At 43.9% G+C, this 27,358-nt stretch overlaps 1 protein-coding gene across 1 annotated transcript in view; it reads right to left on the bottom strand.

The window, feature by feature from the left end:
- The window catches only part of LOC311242143 (plexin-B2-like), a 339,450-nt gene that overhangs the window by 59,448 nt on the left and 252,644 nt on the right, over window positions 1–27,358 (bottom strand). Inside the window, 10 exon segments of the mRNA XM_084331096.1 lie at window positions 206–210; window positions 1,202–1,294; window positions 1,296–1,357; window positions 1,360–1,411; window positions 4,839–4,950; window positions 9,751–9,927; window positions 10,590–10,726; window positions 22,805–22,931; window positions 23,722–23,870; window positions 26,108–26,271. Coding sequence (XP_084187222.1) covers window positions 206–210; window positions 1,202–1,294; window positions 1,296–1,357; window positions 1,360–1,411; window positions 4,839–4,950; window positions 9,751–9,927; window positions 10,590–10,726; window positions 22,805–22,931; window positions 23,722–23,870; window positions 26,108–26,271 — 1,078 coding nt within the window.

Here is a 27,358-nt window from a genome sequence, read left to right on the forward strand (position 1 = left end):
ATGTTCAGCCCCTCCTCCCCCACAGTACAACGTTTGCATTCCCCAATCCCCAAGCATTCACCGAACGCATCAACATTATTTCTCAGTGAGAAATACACGAACTCCTAATCTAAGGCGTGCAGAAATCATACCCCTCAACATAGGCACCGATTCCGTAGGACCAACGCCCTTGATCATATTCCTACGGGGTCAGCCAAATGCTAACTTAGCCTGCCCGTAAAACATAGTTCAGTAAAACGCTCACAACCTTGTTACGTAATGAATATGTTGGCCAAGGATGAAACTCTCCACACAGAACACCACCCCCAGCTTCACACACAACCCTTTTAGGAACCACAACACCCTGTTAATCCCTTTGACACTTTAGGAAAACATGGGTTACAGTCTCAGAGAGAGAGAGAGAGTGAAATAGGATTAGACGTGTAAATGAGATGACATTACCTGCAGAATGGTAATATTACACACAGCATCTCCAACAAACGCCTTGGCCTCTTCTTTCGTCATCGCCTTGGAGAAGCCCCCGCCCCTGATAGAGACATAGAGAGAGAGAGAGAGAGAGAGAGAGAGAGAGAGAGAGAGATAGAGAGAGAGAGAGAGAGAGAGCGAGAGAGAGAGAGAGAGTATTATGAAAATGATACTTCATGATTGTCATTTATTCGAACAGAGGCGATGTATTCTGGGAAGCTGTTCATGTGAGAGCTATGTTCATGGTAATGAGAACTATCGGTAAAGAAGTGGATCGTGTAATCTCCAGGGACACTGTCGCAGTCTACGTTCAATGGGGCATTTGGCCAATTTTCAACCTGAATCCGTTCTGTGTGTGTGTGTCCCCCCCCCCCCCCCCCCCCCCCGCCACCCCCACAGCCTCACCACCATGAAACCATTACTTATTCAACAGGGTTTTGAATGATTTGAAAGGATTCATTTGAACCTACTACGTTGAAAACAGTTGAGGAAATAAGTGTCTGCAGTTCACTAGAGGTCATATCATACCAGGGGGGGGGGGGGGGGGGGGGGGGGGGGGGGGGGGCATATCTTATTTATTTTAGATGTTTAATAAATTAGTTCATTTGATTTGAATAGAAAATGAAACATAAAGACCCACAACACTCTGCACCTGCCTCATACAGTGAGTTGCAATTCAACTCAATGCAATTGAACATTTCTCAAGCGGCTTTTTTTTAAATGGCATGGTTTTTACCGTGACGATGATGATGCTGGTCTCGGTGATGACGTTCTTGGCCAGCTTGTAGAAGGTGGGGTCGGGGTGGTAGTCGAAGCCCCTCAGCTCCTCCCACCAGGTTGTCCAGCCTCAGCACCGTCTTGAAGGAGTGACCCTCGTACGAGCGGTTCACCGCGGAGAGTTGAACTGGAGCACACTGTCGTTCTTAGACCGCACCTCCTCCACGAACTGGATGGACAGAGGGAGAGAAGGTAAAGAGATGCCATGATCAAGCCCTAGAATTGACCACATTGACACGGCGGCCGTGTCGCTCTTATGTCACGCTCAGGATGGGGCACAGGGTGGCAGGGAATCCATCCTGAGCGTGACGTAGCACACAATGGCCACCGTGTGAATGTGGTCAATGTGTTCTGAACGACTCTCACAGTATAATCTGGAACAGTGGCGTAACTTTGTCGTCAGTGGTGGGGGGGGACACATTTGGGGCATGGTCAGTGGCGGAGGGGTGCTACGTATAGTTGCATGGTCGCGGCGGGTGGGGGGAGGGGGGGTGAACGGGGGGGTCCCCCCTTTTTCGTAGTTTTTTTTATTTTTTTTATCAGTTGTGCAAGTCAATTTTGGTGAGTTGTTTCTATAATAAATGCTGTGCGAGTCTCGGAACGTGCGTACTGCGTAGTCAAGTGTGTGTGTGAGAGAAAGAGAGAGAGAGCAAGATACAGAGAGAGAGAGACACACAGAGAGAGAGAGAGACACAGAGAGAGATACACATACAGAGAGAGAGAGAGAGAGAGAGAGAGAGAGAGAGAGAGAGAGACACAGAGAGAGAGAAGAGAGAGAGAGAGAGAGAGAGGAGAGAGACACACACAGAGAGAGAGAGAGAGAGGAGAGAGAGAGAGAGAGAGAGAGAGAGACACAGAGAGAGAGTGAGAGCAGACTATTAAGAAAGAAAGTGAGAGTGATGTGTGAGAGGATTTCTGGTTATAAACTTTAAACTTTAAATCTCCCAGGGATCTGGACAGGAGTGCTGTGTTGTTAAGTTTGAACTTCGTGAAGGAGAGAGTATGCAGCACACACACCGTGGAGGTCTCAGTGAGCTGCTGCTGGTCACGGAGTCACAACATAAATAAAGAAGAAACCGCACACTCTGGCTCCAGATATGCAAAACATATACATTTAATTTCACACAACGTTCTGGCCGTAGTCAGTGTTGCATAATAACACACACCTCGGGAGAAGAGAGTATGGAACATATTAAGAAGGGAGGGAGGGAGGGAGGGAGGGAGGGAGGGAGGGAGAGAGGGAGATGAAGAGATGGGAGGACAGGAGGGGGGGACAAAGATTGGTGGAGCGAGGAGGGGGGTGGAAGGAGAGGGAGAGAGAAGAGAGTTCTAAACTAGTTTAGTATATAGAAAAACATTTCTAGAGTCAGTTGAGTTGAATGGGATCAGCCATCTCCTCATTTATGTCATTTAAACATTTTTTTTTTTAAACAAGCTTCAAGCAGAGCATAGCAACGCTGTATTCTGATGTGAAGACCCTTCCTTCTTTTATAGTTTCCTTGGATACTAGCTGGTATCCCTGTTAGCTAACGTCACGCTAGCACTATATCCAGGGATGTTAGTTAGGATGTGAGCTGAAAGTTTACTGGAAAGAAAAACTTGAGAGTTGAGAGGCATAATAAAGCCGAAATGGGATAAGTATTGCCAAGAAAGATAGAGATGGAAAAAAAGAGGGAGGCCAGAAGAGATAGAGAGAGGTACAGATAGAGAGAGGTATAAATGGAAAAGAGAGGGGTAGAAGCCAGGAGAGAGAGAGAGAGAGAGAGAGATGACCCACTTATGACCCACTAATCATAAAATTCAAAAAGAGCATTCAAATTCCACAACCACCTAAAAGAAAGCGACCCAGACACACTCCACAACATAGCCCTCACCCACAGAGAGACCCTCGATAGATGCCCACTCAGCCAGATGGTTCTGGGACTCTGCTCACAAACACAAGCAGAACCACCAGACAGTAACCACACTGGACTAAATCAAATTATAAGAAAACAAAAGAAAACTATCTGACACATTGGAAAGAAACAACCCAAAACCAGAGCAAATTGAAATGCTATTTGGCCCTAAACAGAGCGTACACAGTGGCAGAATACCTGAGCACCGTGACTGACCCAAAACTAAGAAGATCCTTGACTAGGTACAGACTCAGCGAGCACAGCCTAGCCATCGAGAAAGGCAGACCTGGCTCCCAAGAGAAGACAGACTATGCACCCACTGCACACAAGAAGAGGTGGAACCGAGCTCCACTTCTTAACAACCTGCCCCCTATACCAAGACATCAGAGACATATACTTCCCACAAATTGCAAACACCCAAGAGACTTTGAAAACATGGACAATAAACTCAAAACTCCCATACCTACTGGGAGAAATACAAGAGAATGTGCAAACACAGCAGCCAGATTTGTGAGCTGCTGTGACAAGAAAAGGACATCCAGCGGAATGCAACCACCATAAAGACTGTACAAGAAATTCCGTCTGTAATGTACTGATTTATTTTTGCTTTATGTTTGATTGTTTTGTTTTGTTTGGCTTTGGCAATGTAAACGTATGTTTCCCATGTCAATAAAGCCCATTTGAATTGAAAAAATTGAATTGAATTGAGAGAGAGAGAGAGAGAGAGAGAGAGAGAGAGAGAGAGAGAGAGAGAGAGAGAGAGAGAGAGAGAGAGAGAGAGAGAGAGAGAGAGAGAGAGAGTGAGAGTGAGAGTGAGAGTGAGAGTGAGAGAGAGAGAGAGAGAGAGAGAGAGAGAGAGAGAGAGAGAGAGAGAGTGAGAGTGAGAGAGTGAGAGAGTGAGAGAGTGAGAGAGTGAGAGAGAGAGAGAGAGAGAGAGAGAGAGATTCAAACAGTTTGTGAACCAGCCAACTCAATTAAGACTGCTGGCAGTATAGACCACACACACACACACACAGACACACACAGAGACAGACACACACAGAGACAGACACACACACACACACACACACAGACACACACACACACAGACACACACAGAGACAGACACACACAGAGACAGACACACAGCTATGCACTGCATGGGACTAGCAACAACTGGGCATTGACGTAACGGTGAGAGACTCTTGTCATTCACATATATTGAGGTGAGAGGTCAACAGACCTGGTTGGTCACGGTTGGTCACGGTTGGTCTCTCCAGATTCCTTAAGGTCTCTAGTTTCAAATGACACTGCCAGCTTCTAAATGTAGTCCCCTACAGCTACAGCCATATTGCTGGCGCCACCCTCACCATCAGAGGGTTAACTTACCTCTACAGGTTCTGTGTCCTGGGAGGAGTAGTTTGTATAGTTAACCTACCTCTATAGGTGTAGTTATACTATAGTATAGTACAGTATAGTTAACTTACCTGTATATAAGTAGTCATAGTATAGTATAGTACAGTACAGTACAGTACAGTGTAGTATAGTTAACTTACCTTACAGGTTCTGTGTCCTGGGAGGAGTAGTTTGTATAGTTAACCTACCTCTATAGGTGTAGTTATACTATAGTATAGTACAGTATAGTTAACTTACCTGTATATAAGTAGTCATAGTATAGTATAGTACAGTACAGTACAGTACAGTGTAGTATAGTTAACTTACCTCTACATGTTGTGTGTCCTGGGAGGAGTCATCAGTATAGGGCTGTACACTCATGGTGGCTCTCTGGATCAGATCAAAGCCAGTCCCCACCACCACAATCTTCCTGCCTCCACTACACACACACACAGGAAGAAAATAATATAATAATAACAATAATAATAATAATAATAATAATAATAATAATGGGTAATAGTAATAGTAGTGATGTTGAACTATACTATAAACTCACCACAGAAAGCTATCGAGGTGGTATAGTCAGTGGGTCTCATTCACCAAGGACTTGTGACAAAAAGGGCTTTCTCTTAGGGCCATTTGAGACCTTTTCGGGGCGGATTTTGGGATTCACCAACCGTCCCAATAAAACATACAGATACAGCCTTAAATAGTCATGGAACAGCTGTTTGCCGGCCGTTTTGACGCCGTTTTGCGTGGTTAATGTTAACAATGACCAGCGGGGGCGCTCTCAGATACAGCTGGTGACAACGTGCTGGACGAGCTCCGCCCTCGGCAAAGTGAGAGAGAGGCAGAGAGAGAGAGTGGACTAGGAAGTAAATATCGCGTCTCGTCTGTTGTCAGTGGATTTAGCTCTCAATCGGTAAGCTCTTAATATACATTACTATTGAAATGCATTTTTACTTAACTTTACAGCATTATTCAAACGTGATAGGAAGTTGTGAGTCATCAGCCGTTTATATGCAGTACGTTTTTGCCTACAGATTATACAGTACATGGCAAATGGTGTAGCCGGCTCACATACAGTAGACTAACGTTACGTTACTTTCTCAGATAGCAATCTGTGTGTGTGTGTACTTATGTGTTGTACTAATTGTACTAATAATAGTGTTTACGTTCCATGTGTCCATATCCTGGCTGCCAAGAGGTGCGAGGAGCTGGAGAACACTGGAGAGCAGCATCAAGGACATATAAACTGTACATTGGAAGAGGTCTACAAATATACAGCACTGTTGGGGGGGGGCTCTCTCGCATATAGTAATAATAGAGTATATACATTTGAGGGGGAATAAACTTTTTATGTTGAAACTTCTGAAACTTGTTGTGTGCCGTGTTGGTCAGGACTCCCTGGAAGAAGATATATTGTATCTCAATGGGACATTCCTGGATAAATAAAGGATATAAAATTGTTTGATACTTTTCTGGACTCTTTGTATCATAAACAGTACTGTATTTGCAAATCTGGTATGTCATTAAATGTATAGATGTAGCAGTACTGTCTATCTGTATGTCATATACTGTATGTTATGATGAATTGAAAATGGGGGACCCTGATGTAAACAAGATGAAAGTCTTTCTCTGGTCTGCATCCCCTTAACAATTGTGTGTATTGAGCCGTACTGTATTGTACCCATTCTGCAATCTGTTAATACAGTTTTCAATTAATGGCAGAGCGTCCTCTCCATAAAAAAACGATTGAATTGCTCAGAATTTTTAATTATGTCCCCAATAGGACATAATAATAGTAATATTATTCCCCAGTATGACACAATAAACACAGAACGAATGCCCCCCCCCCCCCCCCATAAAAACATACTGCCAAATTACCCCCATGGGTGTTGAAGACACTGTACCACCACAAGTCAGGAATTGAGAAAAAGAAAATGCAACTTCAGCCTCACGCCGCTCCAACTTTTCTTCCAGCATCGTGATATTGTAATATTCTTACATCCGCTTGGACCATCACTTCTTCCCTTCCACCCTCATCTCCAAAACAGTTGGCGTGAACAAATAATACTAGAGACAGAATGAGTTTTGCTTCTTTTTTTGGTTTTTCTTTTAATCAGTGAAATATATTCCCATCCATATCCCCAACTTTGTGATTTTTACATACTGATCAGACGGAGGCAGAATAGCCTGCACATACATCAATGCATCTCTTGTAAGATATGAATTGCGGCATACATTTTCCCAGACATGGTGCTGTTGGCGTCAAGCACAGGAGGTGACTGGTGGATTGTCACCACCTGTTTAGCTAGGGCAGAGCGCATGTGGAGGGCATAGAAGAACCAGACGAGGCTGGGGCAAGACACTTAACCTACTTGCCTCGTATGAATGTGTATGCATGTGAATGAATGTTGGTGGTGGTCGGAGGGGCCGTAGGCGTTGATTATTCGCCACGCTTCCGTGAGTCTGCCTCAGGGCAGCTCTGGCTGCAATTGTAGCTTACCACCACCGGTATGACTGTGTATGAACGAATAATGGACTCTGTGAAGCGCTCTGAGTCAGAGCAACAGTCAGTCAGAGAAGAGCGCTATATAAATCCAATCCATTATTATTATTATTTGAAGATGCACAGGCCGATGGAGATGTTGATGAACACTTTGCCCATGTCAACCTTCTTCTTCTTCTCCTTGCGGTGCAAGGCAGCAGGATTCTCCTCTTTCCTCTGGAGGGGAGCAGCTTCACCGGTCACCACCCTCGTCCTCTGCCTTCCCATCCTGCCCACAGGAGCTGAGTGAAGAAGTGCAGAAGAGAAGATGTTTAGGTTCAAAGGGACAGTCAATGGCATGCTTGAGGAAGACCGGTAAGGTCGAAACGTTGCATCTACTGCCTTTTTTGTTTATTAAAATCACCTTGGAACTACAAGTGAGTTGCGAGCCCCACTTTGTTCTTATGTATTACTGTTTTTACAGTTTGGCTCAGCACCAACAAACGGAGGATGTGCGTTATTTATTTTTTCTGACTGTTCAAATAAATAACATGTTATTTTCACACTTGTTATTGTGTTATAAATGTTGATTGATTGATTGAAAACGTTATTAACAGATTGCAGAATGGGTACAGTACAGCTCAATACACACAATTGTTAAGGGGATGCAGACCAGAGAAAGACTTTCGTCTTGTTTACATCAGGGCCCCCCATTTGTAATTCATAGTGACAACAGCATCTAAAACAATATTTATATGTATATTTATATATTGTAAGAGTATATTTATGAGACAGTATATTTATTTTGTACAAGAATGTGAAACTTCCTATCACGTTTGAATAATGCTGTAAAGTTAAGTAAAAATGCATTTCAATAGAGCTTACCGGCAGAGCTTGCGGCATTATGTACCCGTAAACCGCGATGATTCTCATTCAAAGCTTAGCTCACCTGGCAGCGCGGCGGTCCTGCGGCCCGTTGGTTTCAAGTTCGAATCCCATCAATTTTTTTTTAACGTGTATTCTTTCGCCGGTTAAGGTTAGGCATGGTTAAGGTTAAGGTTAAGGTTAGGCATTGTTTCGGAGTTGGTTAAGGTTAGAAAGGTTAAGTTTAGGCGCTGTTAAGGAGCTGGTTAAGGTTAGCGTTTGTCTTAGAGAATGGCAATAGACAGCCTATTTCCGCACTGCCACTCTCTCGCACTGCCGCGGTCACATGGTCACATTGTCACATTCTTGCACTCCTCCGCTGTTAAAAAGCGACACGCAGATGGCATAGGCGGACGCAGATCTGCGCAGGTTTTACTATGGCCTCGCCAAGCGCGTTGCATGACGGTTAGAATGTTGACAGCGCCACTATATGGCCAAAATAATACATGGTTTTGAATTGACGAAAGTCTTTCTCTGGTCTGCATCCCCTTAACAATTGTGTGTATTGAGCTGTACTGTACTGTACCCATTCTGCAATCTGTTAATAAAGTTTTCAATCAATCAATCAATAACGTTAGCTAGCTGCTAACGTTGGCTAACTGGGCTGGATACACGATAGCTAGTTCGCAGTTAAAGTCAAACGTTAGCAAACTAATACAGTAGTTTGGTCTACGTTTCTATTACATGCCGTCAAATATTATGTGTTTATGAATTGACCTTACCTTTGAGCAAACATAAGTGTCCTTGGTAATGGTCTTCACGTTCAGCTTCTGAAACTGGTCGACGACACAACACAATCCACCGCTTGCATTTCTCGAGTTTTCTTGTTTTGGGCTTCGGAAAAGGTACAAACATACTGTATACTCCTCCATCCAGTCTTTCGGGGTACCTGGTGTCCGAATTACAGGTACCCCACGCACAGCGTTTCACCATCAGCTATTAGGTAGGATTGGTTGGATTCTTATTATATATTATTACTATTGTATTATGCACATCGTTGCGGGCAATTTCATTTTATAAATAAAAAAAAAAATATCAGAATGGGTGGGATTCAAACCCGGGTCGTCGGCTTGAAAGGTATGACCATAAACCGCTAAACCACAGTACCAGATGAATATATACTGTATTATAGCTTACTTGAATGAACAATCTCCCTCCCCACTTTACCAGCGTATTTTAAATTCACAATAAAGTCTCTCTCAGTCTTGCGCCGTCCCAACGTTGACAGTGGCTCGTGTTAAAGGCACAGTGATGGATGAGGAAGTCAATACTCAATAGACCGCCGCCAGTCGACTTTGCGCCTCCTGGCGGCATAAAACAGAACAGCAGCCATGAGTTCCTAATTAATTAAAACGACGTGATATAACCGTGCGCGCGTCGCGGCAAAGCGCCCATGAATACAAAAGGCTTTATCTGTATATAATTAATATTATATTATAATATATTGTCTATATTCATGTCTTGCCCGAAAAGGTCTCAAATGGCCCTAAGAGAAAGCCCTTTTTGTCGTAAGTCCGTTGGAGAATGAGACCCAGTGATTGTAAACTATACTAGAAACTAGGGTTGTCCTCCACTAAAGAGTGTCTTAGTCGACTAATAGTCATAGTCACTTTGGCGGCTAATCGATTAGTTGATTTCATCGACAAATGTGTAACCAGAGATGTGCTCGTCATCTGTCAACAAATAACTAATTCGATATGCAAAAAAGCATGGAAAACAACAAATCATCCGTGTTTGTAGACCAAGACCAAACTGGAAATACACTTAGGTTCTAAGCTGTTCCCCTAGCAATGGGAATTCCTCTGCACAGGTCTGTCAGCTCACCACAGGAAGCTGGTCTTGGGGTTGTAGTCTGTGATCTTGGGGTTGTCAGAGTACTGGTACGGCACAGGGACTTCCTTGGTGGTGTTTTTACCGTATTTCACCGTGACCGCTAACGGCTCAGAGGGACCCTTCAGGTACTTGCCTGTCATACAGGTTATATCACTGCCAAACGACAGCCTGGGGAGGGAGGGAGGGGGGGAGGGGGGGAGAGAGAGAGAGAGAGAGAGAGAGAGAGAGAGAGAGAGAGAGAGAGAGAGAGAGAGAGAGAGAGAGAGAGAGAGAGAGAAACAGAGAAACAGAGAAGCAGAGAGATAAAGAGAAGTATTAATCAAACTAGTACACAGACACAAAACATAGCTTGTTGTCACGGGCAAGCCAGCCAATTCATTCATCACGTTAGCATGCTAGCTAATGTTACCAAGCTAGCAGGAAAGCATAACGTTGGCGCCATTGTCTCAAAATGTACCCGTTTTTTTTTTTGCACTTGTGAACTAGGTTAACAGACTAAAGTGAAGACAAACAGTGTTTATTTCTCATATATCTTGTTGTAGAAAAGTGAGCTAGTTCAGTCATTCATGACCCCTAAACGAAGAACCTGTCAACATGTTGTTGACCCCGTGACATTTCCTCTAGCGCCACCGTCAGGCCAAACTTAACATTTTCAAATGAATGTATCTCCTGAGCCATTAGTCATACAGTGAATGGAATTAAGTGCCAACGCATCCCACAAGTGTAGAAACATGCCCAGCGCGAGACACATTAAACTCCCGTGTAGACGGCATTTTTATGCTAACCCGGACCCCATTGGTCATCAAATCAGTGTCGAGATGATTCCTTACACTTGGCAGGCCACACCCCCCACGGTGACAGTGACATCATCTTTAGTGGCCGTGTCCAGGTCTGTTCCGCTGATGGTGACGATGGTGCCGCCGGCCGCCGGGCCCTTCACCGGGTAGAGCCTCTCTGGCACAGGGTCCTAGAGAAAGGAGAACATTACTTTATTGTCAATTTACAATGTCTTTTTAACCCTTGTGTGGCGTTCAGGTCTGTGGGACCCGTTTACACTGTACCCAACCCTGCACCCTACATTTATATTACATACGTGGTGTTCTGGTCCACTGCACCCCAAAGTGTGGAAATTGTAGGTGAAGTCAAGTAAATAATGGTAAAAAAGTAAGTATTTTGTTTTGTTTAAAATTGTTACTGAACCTAAGCAAAACAGAATTGCTCCACCTGCCGGCCAAATCCTCCCCCCTGACCGACCTTTCCATCACAGTCGAGAATGCAGCTGTGACCGCGTCCCCGACCGCCAAGAACATTGGTGTCGTCCTCGACGACCAGTTGAACTTCTCCGCTCACATCGCAGCGACAACCAGAACCTGCAGATTCCTCCTGAGCAACGTCAGAAGGATCCGCCCCTTCCTGACAAAAGAAGCCACCCAACTCCTCGTCCAATCAACAGTCATCTCCCGCCTCGACTACTGCAACGCACTGCTCGCTGGCCTCCCAGCCACTGCCACCAAGCCTCTTCAACTCATTCAGAACGCAGCGGCCCGCCTGATCTCAAACCTACCGAAGTCGGCCCATGTCACCCCACTTCTTAGGGACCTGCACTGGCTCCCCATTGCTGCACAAATCCGCTTCAAGGCCCTCGACCTAGCATACCGTGCGGCAAAGGGAACCGCTCCTGCCTACCTCCGGTCAATGGTCTCTAACTACACACCCTCAAGACCCCTACGCTCTGCATCTTCTGGCCGCCTCAGACCTACTCCTATCCAAGCTCCGGGAGGGTCATCAAAGAGAAGTCGCCTATTCTCAGTCCTTGCCCCACAATGCTGGAATGAACTACCCACCCCAGTTAGGACAGCCGAAACCCGTCCAATCTTTCGCCGTCGTCTAAAGACGCACTTATTCAACCATTATCTGAAAAAAAAAAAAAAATAATAATAATAATAATAATAATAATAATAATAATAAAATCTAACCCTAACTAACCGTACTGTGATGCACTTGTCCTAATAAACTAACCTACACTGTAACATGCAACACTATGATGAACATTGTTACTCAGCTGATAGAGTTGTACCCTCGTACAGAACTTGTAAGTCGCTTTGGATAAAAGCGTTCAGCTAAATGACTAAATGTAAATGTATTTTAAAAAGTTGTATCCCAGTAATGTTGTGGGTCCATCCACGGAACATTGGGTGAGTAACAACAATGTGAACAAACACCACACAGGGTTTACGTTGCAAAGTGCCTCCATAACCGGCGTTATCACCAACTCACTCGCCGTCAGCTGCTCTGAACGTAGTGGTGGTGGTTCGCGGGTGTTTGAGTCGGACGAGTTAGCTTCACATCCGTGACGTCCGCAAATCCCAAGTGGACGGACGGGGGGGCACACTACAGGGTCGCCGCAGCGCCCACAGAGCAGTTTTGAGGATTCAGTGCCTTGCTTAAAGGCACTTTGGCAGAGATGGTTGGCAACATAGATGTAACACCAGTTCACAGCTAGAATGCACCTTCCTGTCGATGGCGGGAATCGAACCAGTGACTTTTCGACTCCCTCTCTCTCCGTCACAAGTCTCGACGCTCTGATTTCCAGCTTAGGAAGACAGTTACGTCCGAGTTGAACGAGTCAACAGAACGCACATTCTGTTTTAGGGTGGATTTCCCCTTTAAAAAGCACTTCAAAGTTGTGGAGTTCAGCTCTTTGTCTTATTAAAGGTTCCTCGTGTTACCGGACTGCTAAGTTAATTAAAAAGATTGGTGGAGCTGATTAATCCGTCTTTTCAGACAAGCATGGTACTAAAGCCCTGACTGTCACCAGAGAGAGAGGGGGAGAGAAAGGGAGATATAGAGATGGAGAGAGAGAGAGGGAGCGAGGATAGAGAGCAGAGTAGGATAGAATGATTGTATACATTTACTAACATCTTATTAAAACACTGACTGTCAGCTGAAAGAGAGAGAGAGAGAGAGAGAGAGAGAGAGAGAGAGAGAGAGAGACAGAGAGAGAGAGAAACAGAGAGAGACAGAGAGAGAGAGAGAGACAGAGAGAGACAGACAGACAGACAGACAGACAGACAGACAGAGAGATATTCATCTTACTAAAAATGTTGGCACACATGTTCACGTTCCTCATTTATTGGTTGTGTTAATGTTGTAGAAAATGTATAGTTTCCATACCATAAGATCATAATTACTATTGATCTACAATTCAGTGATATTAAGGTCATGTAAAGACACTATCTTCCCTTCGAGCTCTGTAACACATTAACATTGACAGACCTCTGTGGGAAGGGTTGTGTTTATCTTCATCAAACAATATTCAAGGTAGAATGTGTACAAAAGCAGGACAAGGTAACATAACCCAGGACATTAAAGCCAGGTCATCAGGACCGGGGGGGGGGGGGGGGGGGGACTCGTCAAAAGCCCATGATCTTTGTCCGATGATGTAAGATTGTATGATTTGAGGGAGGACACGTCTGTTTAAACTTGTCATCTTTGTCATGTGATCAGCTGGTCTTGAATGTCTATAAATATCAATGTATTATGAAAGACCGGGCTTCTCTTTCTTCTGCCGGCCGGTTCTGTTCTGTTCTGTTCTGTTCTGTTCTGTTCTGTTCTGCTCTGTCTTGAACTTCAGTGCTCTAAATTGAATAAAGTACTGGTCGATATGATTAAGTCCAGCCTTGTCTACTTTCCTTAAGAAGCTCCATTCTCCTTCATTATCAACACATGAAGAGACAGAGTGAAAAAGTGAGAGAGAAAGAACAAGACAGAGACAAAAACAGAAAAGAGGGGGAAAAGAGAGAACCAAGGAGAATAAGAAGGAGAAGATTAAGGAGGAGAAGAAGAAGATGAATAATAAACGTTGTTTGTATAGCACCTTTCATACAAGAATTACAGCCCAAAGTGCTTCACAGCAATGATGTAGACAAAAAAATATGCTTAAAAGTGTCATAATTATAAAATTAGCAGATAATTCATATCAGAATTTGCATCTATGTTTATTCTGAGGTCGCTAATTATTTTAGTAAGAGTAGTTTCAAACACTGCTATTGTTTAACCATGGAGAGACTTTGTCAGTTGACTTATTTTTGACCTTCAATGGAATGACAGCATCCAGTGTAAATGATAAGGTGATGTTAAGATTTTCAACTATGCCGATTAAAGAGCAGTCCAGGCTGGGTGGTTCCGTTCAGATAGTTTCATCACTTGTTATCACTAAGTTTAAGGTGTTACCATGTTGATGAGTGGGTTAATTTACATGTTGTATTAGCTCAAAGCTGTCCAGTAGGTTCATAAGCTCAATAGCCTTGGGGTAGTTCTAATATGAATATTCAGATCTCCATGTATGATTAATCTTTCACATCGAATTATACCAACTGCGATTAGCTCTGAGAATTCATGCAGAAAAAGTGATTTTGGTGGTCGTTAATTTTGTGATGATGAGCAAAAGACAGATCAGCTTTGAGCTCAATAGCAAGATATTCAAATGATGTAAATTCACCCAGGTCAATGTTATTATAACATAAAAACGATGTGGATAAAATAGGAGGAGGAGGAGGAGGAGAAGAAGAGAAGAGGAAGAAGAGGAAGAAGAGGAAGAAGAGGAAGAAGAGGAAGAAGAGGAAGAAGAGGAAGAAGAGGAAGAAGAAGAAGAAGAAGAAGAAGAAGAAGAAGAAGAAGAAGAAGAAGAAGAAGAAGAAGAAGAAGAAGAAGAAGAAGAAGAAGAAGAAAAAGGAGACGAAGAATGAGAAGCGAAACAAGGCTCCAGTAACACTGGAGTTCCTTTGGCATTCTGGGACAAACACAACACAATATTTCAAAACCAAAACATACTTTCAGCCTTCCAGGGCCCCGTTCCCCGTACCTGGCTAACTGAGTTAGCCGGATAATTTCCAGTATAGCCTGACTTAAGCCAAACCTTTCCATTCCCCGACGCTCGATTGTCTAAATCACCATGGTAACAGATCAAAAAGTTTGAGCCTGGTCGAGAGCAGGGTTAAGTTCAGTTAGCTGGATGAACCATGGCCACGCCCCCGCAAAGAAATGCCAGCTCGCTTCCTGAAATGATTCTCACAGTCTAGATCTGCATTATACCATTCTGAATTATGTTCTTGTGCTTCATTCTTCTAGAGGGGGCTTTTGAAATGTGAAATACTGTAGACCCAAAATGCTGATACTAAATTCACGTTGTCCTAAATAATGCACGTTATATATACCGTGGCGCTCGCTAGGTGCGATGTACACATTATGTGGTTATTTTAACAACGCGCAGCATTGCAAATGTGAATCCCGCGGGGATATTTTTTATGATTGAAACCTATCGCTCGTTTGGCTCCGATTCCTTTCATATTCTCCGCTGTGGATGTTTAACGGACCGCCTGGATTGTGTTTCATTCAAGCATAAAATTTAAGTGTCTATGCGTGGATTGTGGTTTTTGTGGATTATGAATTACGAGGAATCTGAGGATTGTTGAATTGTATCATCACTCACACGTTATTGTGATATTGTAACTGGGATTAATGCATTTGAGAATAAAGAGATAAAACTTCATTCAAAAGAAAAATACTCTAAACACGGGTCTCTTGTCCATTGATGGATACACAATGAATATATCCCGTCTGGCACAGTGGTCCAACGGCCAGTGTTCACTCCTGGCAAGCGGGCGACCCGAGTTCGAGACCCCGCGTTTCCAATATAATTTTTTTTGGAAATCTACATGCATTGAGGATGTCATTCTTTATATAGCTCTCAACGTGCACCAAATTGAAGTATTTACATTTCAAAAAGAAAACTAGAAGAAGTGGGATTCGAACGCGGGTCGTCCGTGTGAAAGGCAAAATGCTCGACCATCAGACCACGGTGGCAGACAAATGAAACATCAACCATACATCCATCAATGGATAAGAGAGCCGTATCCTTATTCTGAAACTGTTGAACTAATTATTTTCGCTAGCAAGATCTCATTTGATTATCCATTCCATGAACCTACTGCCAGCAGGGCACGTTTAAAGAAATATAATCTGATTGATTGGGGTAATGAGGGACTTAAAATTTGCCTATAGATTATGCATTTAACTTGTCGGCGAGGCTATTGAGCCGTACTGCAATCTGTTAATAAAGTTTTAAATCAATCAATCAATCAATGCCGTTAGAAAATTTCTGCTCTCGACACTTGCTGTCTTCTCAGCTGAGGCGGGCGCGCGCACTGATCCTGAGTATCAAGTCTGGTTCGAGTTAACGAGACTGAATCCACCTTCGAGGAACAGGGAAATCCCGGCTTCAAACATCGGGTTAATTGAATCTGGATAATGGGACTCTTGATCGACTTAGTTGAACCAGGTACGGGGAATAGGGCCCAGAGCTCAATAACTTGGGAACTTGTTATTTAGCAAATTACATAAACAAATCCAGAGGAACAAATATAAAGCAACAGAGGGTACAAGAGAGTCAAAATTGCTTAGCGGTTCAGCTGATTTAGCGAACACACAAACACACACGCACTGAGTTTGTGGTGTAGTTTGACAAAGAATGTCTCCGTACTGGTTGGTATTTGCATATTATTGTTCAGTAGTGTGAGATTTGTCTCCTGAGACCTTGAGTTTTAGATGGCTTCAGTACAAAAACAAAACCGTCGTGAATGTTCTGTTTTTTAGCGTCTCCGACAGCGAGGAAAACTGAAAAGCACTTGAGGATACGAGCGATACAAAACATTTCACAACTAATTCCATTTGAAGATCAAAGATAACGGGGCTAGTGCAGTTGGAAGCGATTTCTGTAATAACCTTGCGTTTTTCTTTGTGTTTTTGGCTCATATTAATCATATCTTGTCTATTTTGGCAGCGAGGAATTTGGTTTCTTTGTTTGTTCAGATCATCCCCAAAACAAAACCTTGTTTCAGGTTCCGGTGCTCAATATATCTTTTGTCGGGACGTCATTTTGGCAGACTTCCTTACAAGACCGCCTTGCTAGCCAAACTGATCTGGACTGAAGAGACAAGACCGCCTTGCTAGCCAAACTGAACTGGACTGAAGAGACAAGACCGCCTTGCTAGCCAAACTGATCTGGACTGAAGAGACAAGACCGCCTTGCTAGCCAAACTGAACTGGACTGAAGAGACAAGACCGCCTTGCTAGCCAAACTGATCTGGACTGAAGAGACAAGACCGCCTTGCTAGCCAAACTGAACTGGACTGAAGAGACAAGACCGCCTTGCTAGCCAAACTGAACTGGACTGAAGAGACAAGACCGCCTTGCTAGCCAAACTGATCTGGACTGAAGAGACAAGACCGCCTTGTAAGGCTGAGCCCGAACCCTGTTTTTAGGGTTCGAACGTTCGCCAGGGTTTATCGAACGAACGTTCAATAACAGGTATTCACTCTTGGTCGACGGGAAGGAGTGAGGCGCGTGCCTCGGCTCCTTCCACCGTCTACCTCGGAACGGGGGACGACAGAGAGACACCGGCGCGGGGGTCCCGCCGGGCTCCCAACACGCCTGCCGCCTCGGCCAGAGTTGTTTCCAACGCAACCACCTCCCGCCATGAAGCTCGCGCTCCGTGGCCGAAAAAGGCTGGTATTAATAATGATCCTTCCGCAGGTTCACCTATGGAAACCTTGTTACGACTTTTACTTCCTCGGCGGTGAGCTAACGCTACGTTAATGCTTCTCGCAAGCAGATCAATGGCGGCATTGCCGGAAGTAAAAAAAATAATAAACGCTGCCGATTGGTGGTAACAGCAGAGGCGGGTGCAAGCGGTGTGACGTAATTGGCAGAATCGCCTGTCATTCAATCAAAATTGTTCTATTGCATTGGTTGAGACTAGAGCTCTGGTTGAGTATCCAGCAACAGCCCGGCAGAGACCATACTGGTTGAGCCGAGCGCTCGGGGGACGCGCCGCTTCACATCGCCTCACCGTCGTTGCGCCTGCTTTATTTTTTTTCACCGAACGTTCGAACCCATTAATTAAAGTCTGAATGTCAGCTTAACGAACGAACGTTCGAACGTTCGGGCTCAGCCTTACCGCCTTGCTAGCCAAACTGATCTGGACTGAAGAGACAAGACTGCCTTTCTAGCCAAACTGATCTGGACTGAAGAGATAAGACCGCCTTGCTAGCCAAACTGATCTGGACTGAAGAGACAAGACTGCCTTTCTAGCCAAACTGATCTGGACTGAAGAGATAAGACCGCCTTGCTAGCCAAACTGATCTGGACTGAAGAGATAAGACCGCCTTGCTAGCCAAACTGATCTGGACTGAAGAGATAAGACCGCCTTGCTAGCCAAATACAGTCTCCCAATGTGTGATCCTCTATGATTGGTGCGAAGCCACCCAAAGTAGGCTATATATATGCAGCAACATGTGTGTGTGTGTGTGTGTGTGTGTGTGTGTGTGTGTGTGAGAGTGAGTGAGTGAGTGAGTGAGTGAGTGAGTGAGTGAGTGAGTGAGTGAGTGAGTGAGTGAGTGAGTGAGTGAGTGAGTGAGTGAGTGAGTGAGTGAGTGAGTGAGTGAGTGAGTGAGTAAATGAGAGAGGGGGGGGGGGTAGAGACAGAGATATTCATCTTACTAAAAATGAAAAACAGCCAGCACACTAGATCACAATCCCGTTATTAATTCATTGGTTGTGTTATCAACACATGACGAGACAGACTGAAAGAATGATGAGGGGTGAGGTTAACATTTTGCAATATTCAGTCGATATTTTGTAAAGTGCAATGTTTATAATTCCAGCACTGTTTGCATATGGCTTTTCCTCAAACGGAGCTATGCAATCTGACATGCGATTGCATTTGCAAGTGACCTGCCATGCAAAAAGTAAGTGACCAACAGGTAACTTCAATTAGCTAAAACCATAGGAGCCCTCATTTTGGCCTGGCAGGTCACCTGGAAATGCGTATCACATGTAAACATTGCACTTTATTAACGATCGACTGAATATTGCAACTTCGCGCCATAGGTGTGACAAAGATAGTGTCATAACAAAGCCAACAACGTAATTTCACGTCTTTACTTTACGTCGCGCCCAATTGGTGAGCACTTGTTCTCTGGCCTATGGTATTTTCTCTCATACTGACCTGTGTTGGCAGCGAGATCATGCAACAAATGAAAGTATTTCTGACTCATAATGACACCAGAGGATAAAACTTATTGGAATCTTAACAACTCAAGTAGATCTGGAGAAAACACTCAAAAGACCCAAACAGGCGAAGGCAGTCGCTGAATATATACGAGTTGTTTTGTTGGCGTTTGTCGCATTTAGTCCTCTGTTTTAACAATGAGCGCAGCCAGAACAGGAGTCTATATCAATGCTGACCTACATTGGGTGGGGGTGGGGGTGGGTCGGTGGAACTCATTAAAAGTTAGATAACTGCAAAGTTGGAGAATGCTATCTTTTGTAATGAGATTGTCAGGATAGGGGGTGTTGGACGCACACAAAAAATGGGATTCTCCAACTTTGCAGTTATCTAACTTTTAATGAGTTCCACCGAGAGGAGAAACTACTAGGATCGCAAAGCGATGTGAGGGCGGGGAAAACACAGGAACACTGAATGAATACAAATAAATACTATATAAATGAAGATTATTATTATTATTAAAACTACTGACACACTAAACACAAGGGTCAGAGGAATGGGGGAAAACCCCCAAACAACCACCACTGCTAGCAGATGAAAAGAGAGAGGAAACAAAAGCACTGGAGAGCGAGATAAACCACGAGACTGTTCTCGGAGGTCTCAAGAAACACAGAGGAGAAAAGAGTCATGACCAAGCACCAGAGCACAGGAAACCAAGTCTACTTGAAGACAGTGCACACCTCACACCAAACAGGTGGCAATCAAGCCCACACACCTACCCAAAAAGAGCCATAGCTCACATAATAAATAAACTAAAAAACACATGGGCATAGAAGGCAGTCCATCACAGAGGTAGCGTTCATTCTGAGCTAGTCTTGCATTGACGAGACTTATCTCCACAGTGAAGGAGAGAGGTCTGGCAGAACCCATTATCATTATGCACTACAGGGGGAAAGAAACCAATCAGTCATCGAGTGTGGCGCTAAGTACAAAACACACCTTGCAAAAATGTTTTCAGGGGAGAAATGTTTCTTTGTCAAACTTTTCCATCATGAGCGTTTAGCTTGAAGACTTGAAGATCACAAGGAGCCTCTTAGCCTGCGACAGCCCATATGTGGGACGTTTTTCGGACTTTTTGCAACCGGCACTTTGGCGACCCCTAGTGGCTCGGTGTGCATATTTTGTAATACAATATATATATCGAATTGAAGGCTTATTTGTTGCCTGTCGATAGCGACAAAATCCGGCAAAATCTGTTCAGCGGTTCTCGAGTTACATGCTGGTATTTAAGGCTTGTGCAAAGTACACGGTATTGTGCAAAATACCACTCCCGACTCAGGCTGCAGTAGTTCCGTCAATCTAGATCCGATCTCGAAAATGATTGTGGGTTGTTGTAGCCAATGAGTGTGGCTTTCCAATGATACCCCACATGCATGTATGAATCTAAAAAAAACTAAAACACGAAAACAGGAAGAGAAAAACAGCCGAATGAATTGAAGTCTATGAGAAAACTGAGTTTTTCTTTGTACACAGTTTACCAAAATCACTCCTAATCACTCATTTCTGAATGGATCTCTATGAAATTTGGATATGTACTACATAAGGCTCCAGGCTATGGCTCCGTCTGGATTTGTAAGCCATACCACCTTCTGGGGAAATACTACCTCTGGACTACTAACTACTACAAAAAAACTTGAGTAACAAGTTTTTCTACAACTCAGACCTATGTTAGAGTTTGTCTTTAGAGCAGGGCGATAGACCACCAGCCCTGATTCCAAACTCTAACCTTAACCAACTTCGAAAGAGAGCGACTTCGAAAGTGTGCCTAAACTTAACCAGTTGGAAACAAGGCGGACAGTAATAAAATTAGCAATCAATCAATCAATCAATTCAATAATCCACGCTCACTTAAAACAGCGCACCTCCCAGCTGCTTCTATAGAAAGTAGGTTTAAATAAATAAATAAATAAAATCCCCTCTTATAGGGCAAAGAACCCCCCCCCCCTAACTTTTTTTTATTTGTTTTACCTACTTTCTATAGAAGCATCTAAGAATGAAGTTCTATAAGGTTGGATGAATGCGCCAGTTGTATAATGGCTTTTATACAATGGCCGATGTCATCCAACCTTATTGCTATACAATAAACACACATTAATTGAAGATTTATTGACAAAACCATCCGCAGAAAAAGTAGTTCCCAAAAAAAACTGTCTTTCAACTAAGACATCCAACAAACTAACACATCCAACTGTCTTTCAACTAAGACATCCAACAAACTAACACATCCAACTTTTCTTTTTTTTTAACCTACTTTCTATAGAACTTCATTCTTAGATGCTTCTATAGAAAGTAGGTAAAACAAAACAAAAAAAGTTGTCTTTGCCCTATAGGAGCGAATAAAAAAATAAACAAAATTTAAACCTACTTTCTATAGAAGCAGCTGGGAGGTGCGCTGTTTAAAGTGAGCGCGGATTATTGAATTGATTGATTGCTAATTTTATTACTGTCCGCCTTGTTTCCAACTGGTTACGCTTGGCGACTCTTTCGAAGTCGCTCTCTTTCGAAGTTGGTTAAGGTTAGAGTTTGGAATCAGGGCTGGTGGTCTATCGCCTTGCTCTAAAGACAAACTCTAACCTTAACCAACTTCGAAAGAGAGCGACTTTTTATTTTGTTACACAATGACTCATGACCCACTAATTACATAATCCAACATTGTGTACAAAACTAACACATTCGCCGTGACAGAATCGTTTTTGATTTAGTCTTTATGACCCTATCAACATATCCATTCGTAACGTTTACTGTCCGCCATCTAGCTTGCATTTTTTTTTTTTATCTACTTTTTCTCCCCATTTTCTATTTTTCTCCCTGACAATTTCGCATAGTCCAATTCTACCCTCCCCTGTCTCGAACGTTGTTAGGCCATGCCTCCCACAAGCCGGCTGCAATGTGGACTAAGCCTTGCATCACGTGTCCCCTCCGGTACTCGAGGAGGCAGCCGTCGCATCTTTTCACCTGCACAGCGCGATCTCTCAGCGGCGAGGGTCTGCGTGGGAGGGACACGCCGCCCCCGTTGCTTCCTGATTCTACTGCGCAGGCGCACCAACCGACCTGTAGGAGTCGCTGTCCACAACGTCCGATCCCCACCCATCAGCTTCCCACCCCCTAATACTGCCAATTGTATTAGTATGAACGACCAGCCAAGCTGGTAGCAACGCCGAGGGCTGGGCTCGAACCCAGCATCTCCTGCGTTGGTGGCGAGCGCCTTGCCCACTGCGCCACCTAGTTGCCCCTTCTTGCTTGCATTTCTAAAAACTCGCACGGCGGAGTGATAGTAATTCGGTTGTGGGCGGGTCCTGGGACCAAGAGCGTTGGTTATAACAAATACCCACGTGTAACTTGACTGTTTCAGCCAATCAGAATCGAGAAATCTGCATGCCATTGTATAAATGTGTGTAATGTGTTTATGTATGTATGTCAGTGTGTGTGTATATGTATGTATATATGTCAGTGTGTGTGTGTGTGTATATGTATGTATATATGTCAGTGTGTGTGTGCGTGTGTTTATGTATGTATATATGTCAGTGTGTGTGTGTTTATGTATGTATATGTCAGTGTGTGTGTTTATGTATGTGTATCAGTGTCTGTTTTTGTGTGTGTGTGTGTGTGTGTGTATATGTATGTATATATGTCAGTGTGTGTGTGTGTGTTTATGTATGTATATATGTCAGTGTGTGTGTGTTTATGTATGTATATGTCAGTGTGTGTGTTTATGTATGTGTATCAGTGTCTGTTTTTGTGTGTGTGTGTATGTGTGTGTTTATGTATGAATATTATGTCAGTGTGTGTATGTGTGTGTATACAGGTATGTGTGTGTGTGTTTATGTATGAATATTTGTCAGTGTGTGTGAATGTGTGTGTGTGTATATGAGTGTGTGTGTATGTATGTCAGTGTGTGTGTGTGGTTTCTCCACCTACCCTGTATGTAAACATGACCTCAGATCTTCCACTCCTCCCTCCCTCCACCTCCACCTCCACCGCCCCCTGGTGGTCGTTGGGAAGGTCCAGAGGAGATGCTCGCTTCGGTCCGATCTCACACACCACACTGTTAACACACACAGTCCCAGGACAGTTCAGTTTTGTGAACACACGGCATCCGCTCCTAAAGCTAGAAATTAGGGATGTCCGATATTATCGGCCTACCGATATTGGCATTCAAATGTAATATTGGAAAATATCGGTATCGGTTTAAAACTACCTGTGTTGTAATAAAGTAATTGATCAATGTTTAACTTGTACCTGTGTCCAGTCCTTTCGACTAGCAAACGTTGTCTGTATTTAACGTTACCTCAGGATACCACTGTCTATTGTATTTAGTTGGTTAGCTATTTAGCTAATGTTGGTAGCATAGCATAGCTTGCTGGCTACAGCTCAACACCATGCCATGGGGATACCATTTACTAAATTATGGAGGCTTTTTAATCGTCAAGGTAAGAGAGGATTTGCCATGATCAACTGAAGGGGTATGCTATGGAACAGTATGTGCTTGGCTACAACCTGGGTTTTCAGAAAAAGTACATTTAGCTGTAAAAGCTCAATAGCTTCTGTAACACTGTAAGGGAGATGTCAATCTGTTGGTTGGTGATGTTTGGCTGAGTTTGCACATGCGGGTTAAGGGAGAGGTGGGCTATCGCGTCATCGGTTCAGGAGAAGACGCGTATCGCTTGTAAAGATGGTGACGCAATGGGCGGGGGGGGGGCGTCTTCAGAATTGCGCACTCTGGGAGCTGGTATCAGAAAGTAGCGTCTTCAGGCGGCCAGAACGCAGTTCCGTGTGGCTGAAAGATGCAAACGATCAAATACTTTGCCTGATACGACGCATCATGCGTGCGTTACCTGGTGGAGACGGAGTATCGGTCCTGCTGGTGCACACAGTCCACCCCGGCCACCGTGATCCTCTTGATGTCTTCCTCCCGGATGCCCAGGTTGGACCCTCTGATGGTCACAGAGATACGCCCATTCAGAGGCCCGAACCTGGGGATGATCTGGAGAGAGAGAGAGAGAGAGGCTGGTGGAACACATCCAAAACACATATGGAGAGAGAGAGAGAGAGAGAGAGAGAGAGAGAGAGAGAGAGGGGCTGGTGGAACACATCCAAAACACATCTGAGAGAGAGAGAGAGAGAGAGAGAGAGAGAGAGAGAGAGAGAGAGAGAGAGAGAGAGAGACAGAGAGAGACAGACAGAGAGAGACAGAGAGAGACAGAGACAGAGACAGAGACAGAGACAGAGACAGAGAGAGAGAGAGAGAGAGAGAGAGAGAGAGAGAGAGAGAGAGAGAGAGAGAGAGAGAGAGAGAGAGACTGGTGGAACACATCCAAAAAAACTACTCAAAACAGCGCTCAGTGGTTGATGTTGGAGAGAGGAGTGGTGAGGGGTGTAGAGGGGGAGGGGTTTTATTCAACCTCTATGTATCTGCTGTCCTGTGGAGATGCTCAGAGAGGCTGACCATCAGTGGTTAACATGTTTATTATACAGGAGCCAGAGAGGAACTGAGAGGGGGTTTCTTGTGTGTGTGCACGTGTGTGTGTGTGTGTGTGTGTGTGTGTGTGTGTGTGTGTGTGTGTGTGTGTGAGTGTGTGAGTGTGTGAGTGTGTGTGTGTGTGTGTGTGTGTGTGTGTGTGTGTGTGTGTGTGTGTGTATGTATATAAATACTAGAGCTGGGCCGTTAACGCTGTTACCGGGCTAAGTTAATGGCGGACTGTTATCGCGCGAGAATTAAATTGACGCCGTTAATCTATTCTCCAAGTCGGGTCTCCTCTCCTCTCTCTGTCTGCACGAGAAGCGAGCCGCAGCGACTCAGCGAGCCACTCACACAAAATACACACACGGGTACTTCAGGGAGGGGCCCGTCCGTGGCGCCGTGTTGAAGCGCGGAGGACACAGACCAAGCTCTGCGCTCGTCATCATGGCGGAGAGAACTAAACGAAAGTCTGGGTACACTTTACGAAAGTCGATGCCGACAACGCACGTTGCCACAAGTGCAATAAAACATTTGCAAGTAAGGGTGGCAATACAAGCAATTTGTCAAAACATCTGTTGTCAAAACATAACATTAGTCTGCAGAAATGCGCCGTTTTCGACTGCTTTGCTTGCAGTGTTCCATCTCCATCCACTGCAGGTAAGCCAAGATACGGACTGGAGTTAGCTAGGCTAATAACGAATTATTACGAATAGGCTAATAAATAAAATATAATTGCTTAGCTAATTGTTTAGCTACAAATATATTTGAAAGATGACAACTTTTTATAGATCGTCATTCATCAGACTGAGGCTGCAGCCACCATGTCCCAGCCCACCCCTCCTCCCTCTACCACCACCGGTCCCAGCCAAGCCAATCCCTTCACCCTAGCAGCTAGGAAGGATGACAGAGGATAGGGTGAACGAGTGTCACAGGGCTGTGACCCAGTTTGTTGTCAAAGGCCTGCACCCCTTCTCTACAGTGGAGTCCAAGGGCTTTAGGTAACAACTAATCATTCAGTGTATATCGTTCTTTTTATCTTTTTTTTATTTGTTGTTTATTATAAAAAAGTCTATAATTCAGACACATTTAAAACATTGTTGCTGAAGAAATAATATTTATTTATTATATTTATTTATAAAGTTATATAAAAGAACATTGCTGCTGCTGTTCCTGAAGAAATCATATTTATTTATAAAGTTATAAATAATAAAGCAATGTCGATAAAGTACCGAACCGTTAGGCAGTATCGATAAGAGTAGTAGTATCGATAAAATCCTAACGATACCCATCCCTAGGTAGAACACACATATTTTGAATACCTTCGGCAGACTTCAAATGAGCCATTTTAATCTAGATTAATCTAGATTAACTCCAGGATTGCAGATAGATTAATCTAGATTAAAAAAAAATTTAATCTATGCCCACCTCTAATAAATACATTTATATAAGTTATATATAACTTAGATCAGTGAGGGTTAGAGTATTGTGGTGGTGGTTTCTGGTTTATGTATGTGTGTGTGTGTGTGTGTGTGTGTGTGTGTGTGTGTGTGTGTGTGTGTATAACTCACATCAGTGGTGGTAGGGTTGGCACATTGTGGTGGTGTGTGTTGGTGTGTGTAGGTGTGTGTGTGTGTGTGTGTGTGTGTGTGTGCGTGTGTGTGTGTGTGTGTATAACTCACATCAGTGGTGGTAGGGTTGGCACATTGTGGTGGTGTGTGTGTGTGTGTGCGTGTGCATGTGCGTGTGCGTCTGTGACTTACATCGGTGATGGAGGGGCTGGGACACTGTGGGGGGGCTTGGGAGGGACACAGCTCTCGGTACAAACAGGAGCGACTGGAGTCACACCACACGCACTGGTACTTAGACTCAGCGTGCTTACACAGGCTGCAGTCCTCCCTGCCCATGGAACAGTTATACAGGACCACTAGAGGGAGACAGAGAGAGAGAGACAGTAGAGAGAGGAAGAGGGAGGAGAGAGACATATATATATATAGAAAGGAAGATAGAGAGGAGAGATGGTGGAGAGAGAGTAGAGGTGGTCACAGAGAGAGACAGAGAGAGAGAGAGGGTTATTATAATACAGTTGAGATTGAAGCTGAATTAGAAAACAGAGAGAAAAACAAGTTACATTTCTTATGTTTTCATTGTGGTCTTTTGGGGAGGAAGTGTGTGTATGTGTGCGAGAGAGTATGTGCACACACACGTATGTGTGTGAGTCAGGGCAGAACGTTTTTGTTTGCAGTTTAATCAAAACCAACTCTCACTGTGAGAGGGGCCCTATTACCGGTATGCTCCTTTTTGACAGGTTAATATAAGTCTCGGAGGTCCTCCACACATATTTTGGAAGTATTTTGCTGAAAATACCACTCAGATTATGCATCCTAGCAGCCTCTATACCACTCTGTTTCAGTCCTGGTATCAATGGGTTAATAGCTTTAAATGCAAATAATTAAAAAAAAAAAAAAAAGTCTAAGCTATTTTCAATTTTTGGCTATTTTGTTTTTACCATGGTATGTTTGGTATCTTTCTTGTCAGAACAGTCTCGCCTATATGACCTGACCGTTTGTTTTCATACTGTACATACTGTATACTGCATACTGTACAACACAAAAACGATTTTAGAAGATGTGAGGCTGAGCAAATGTAAACCTGCTCCTGAAGCAATAGAAACAATGAAAATGCGCCCTCAGGTTGCCTATGTGTAAACAATTATTTTCTTACCTCGCCTCATAATGAAATGGCACAAAACTCCAAACGCACTCCAAAAGACCGACAACTAGCGTGATCACTAGTGTGATAAAAAACGGTGAAGATAATAATACAAATAGAGTACAATTTACGCATGCGTAAAACCTTATTCACCATCGAATTGAAATGATCCTGTTTCAATTATTTCTTGGGCTATCAACACCAAATAAAAACTAGCTACTATGTAACGTTAGTTTCAGGCCTTCTCTTTCGATGAGCATTCCGGAAATTCTCTGCCAGACCTAGTAAAAAACAAATGACTT

This window comes from Notolepis coatsorum (assembly GCF_963971535.1).
Source record: "Notolepis coatsorum genome assembly, chromosome: 15".
In the NCBI taxonomy this organism is placed as follows: Eukaryota; Metazoa; Chordata; class Actinopteri; order Aulopiformes; family Paralepididae; genus Notolepis; species Notolepis coatsorum.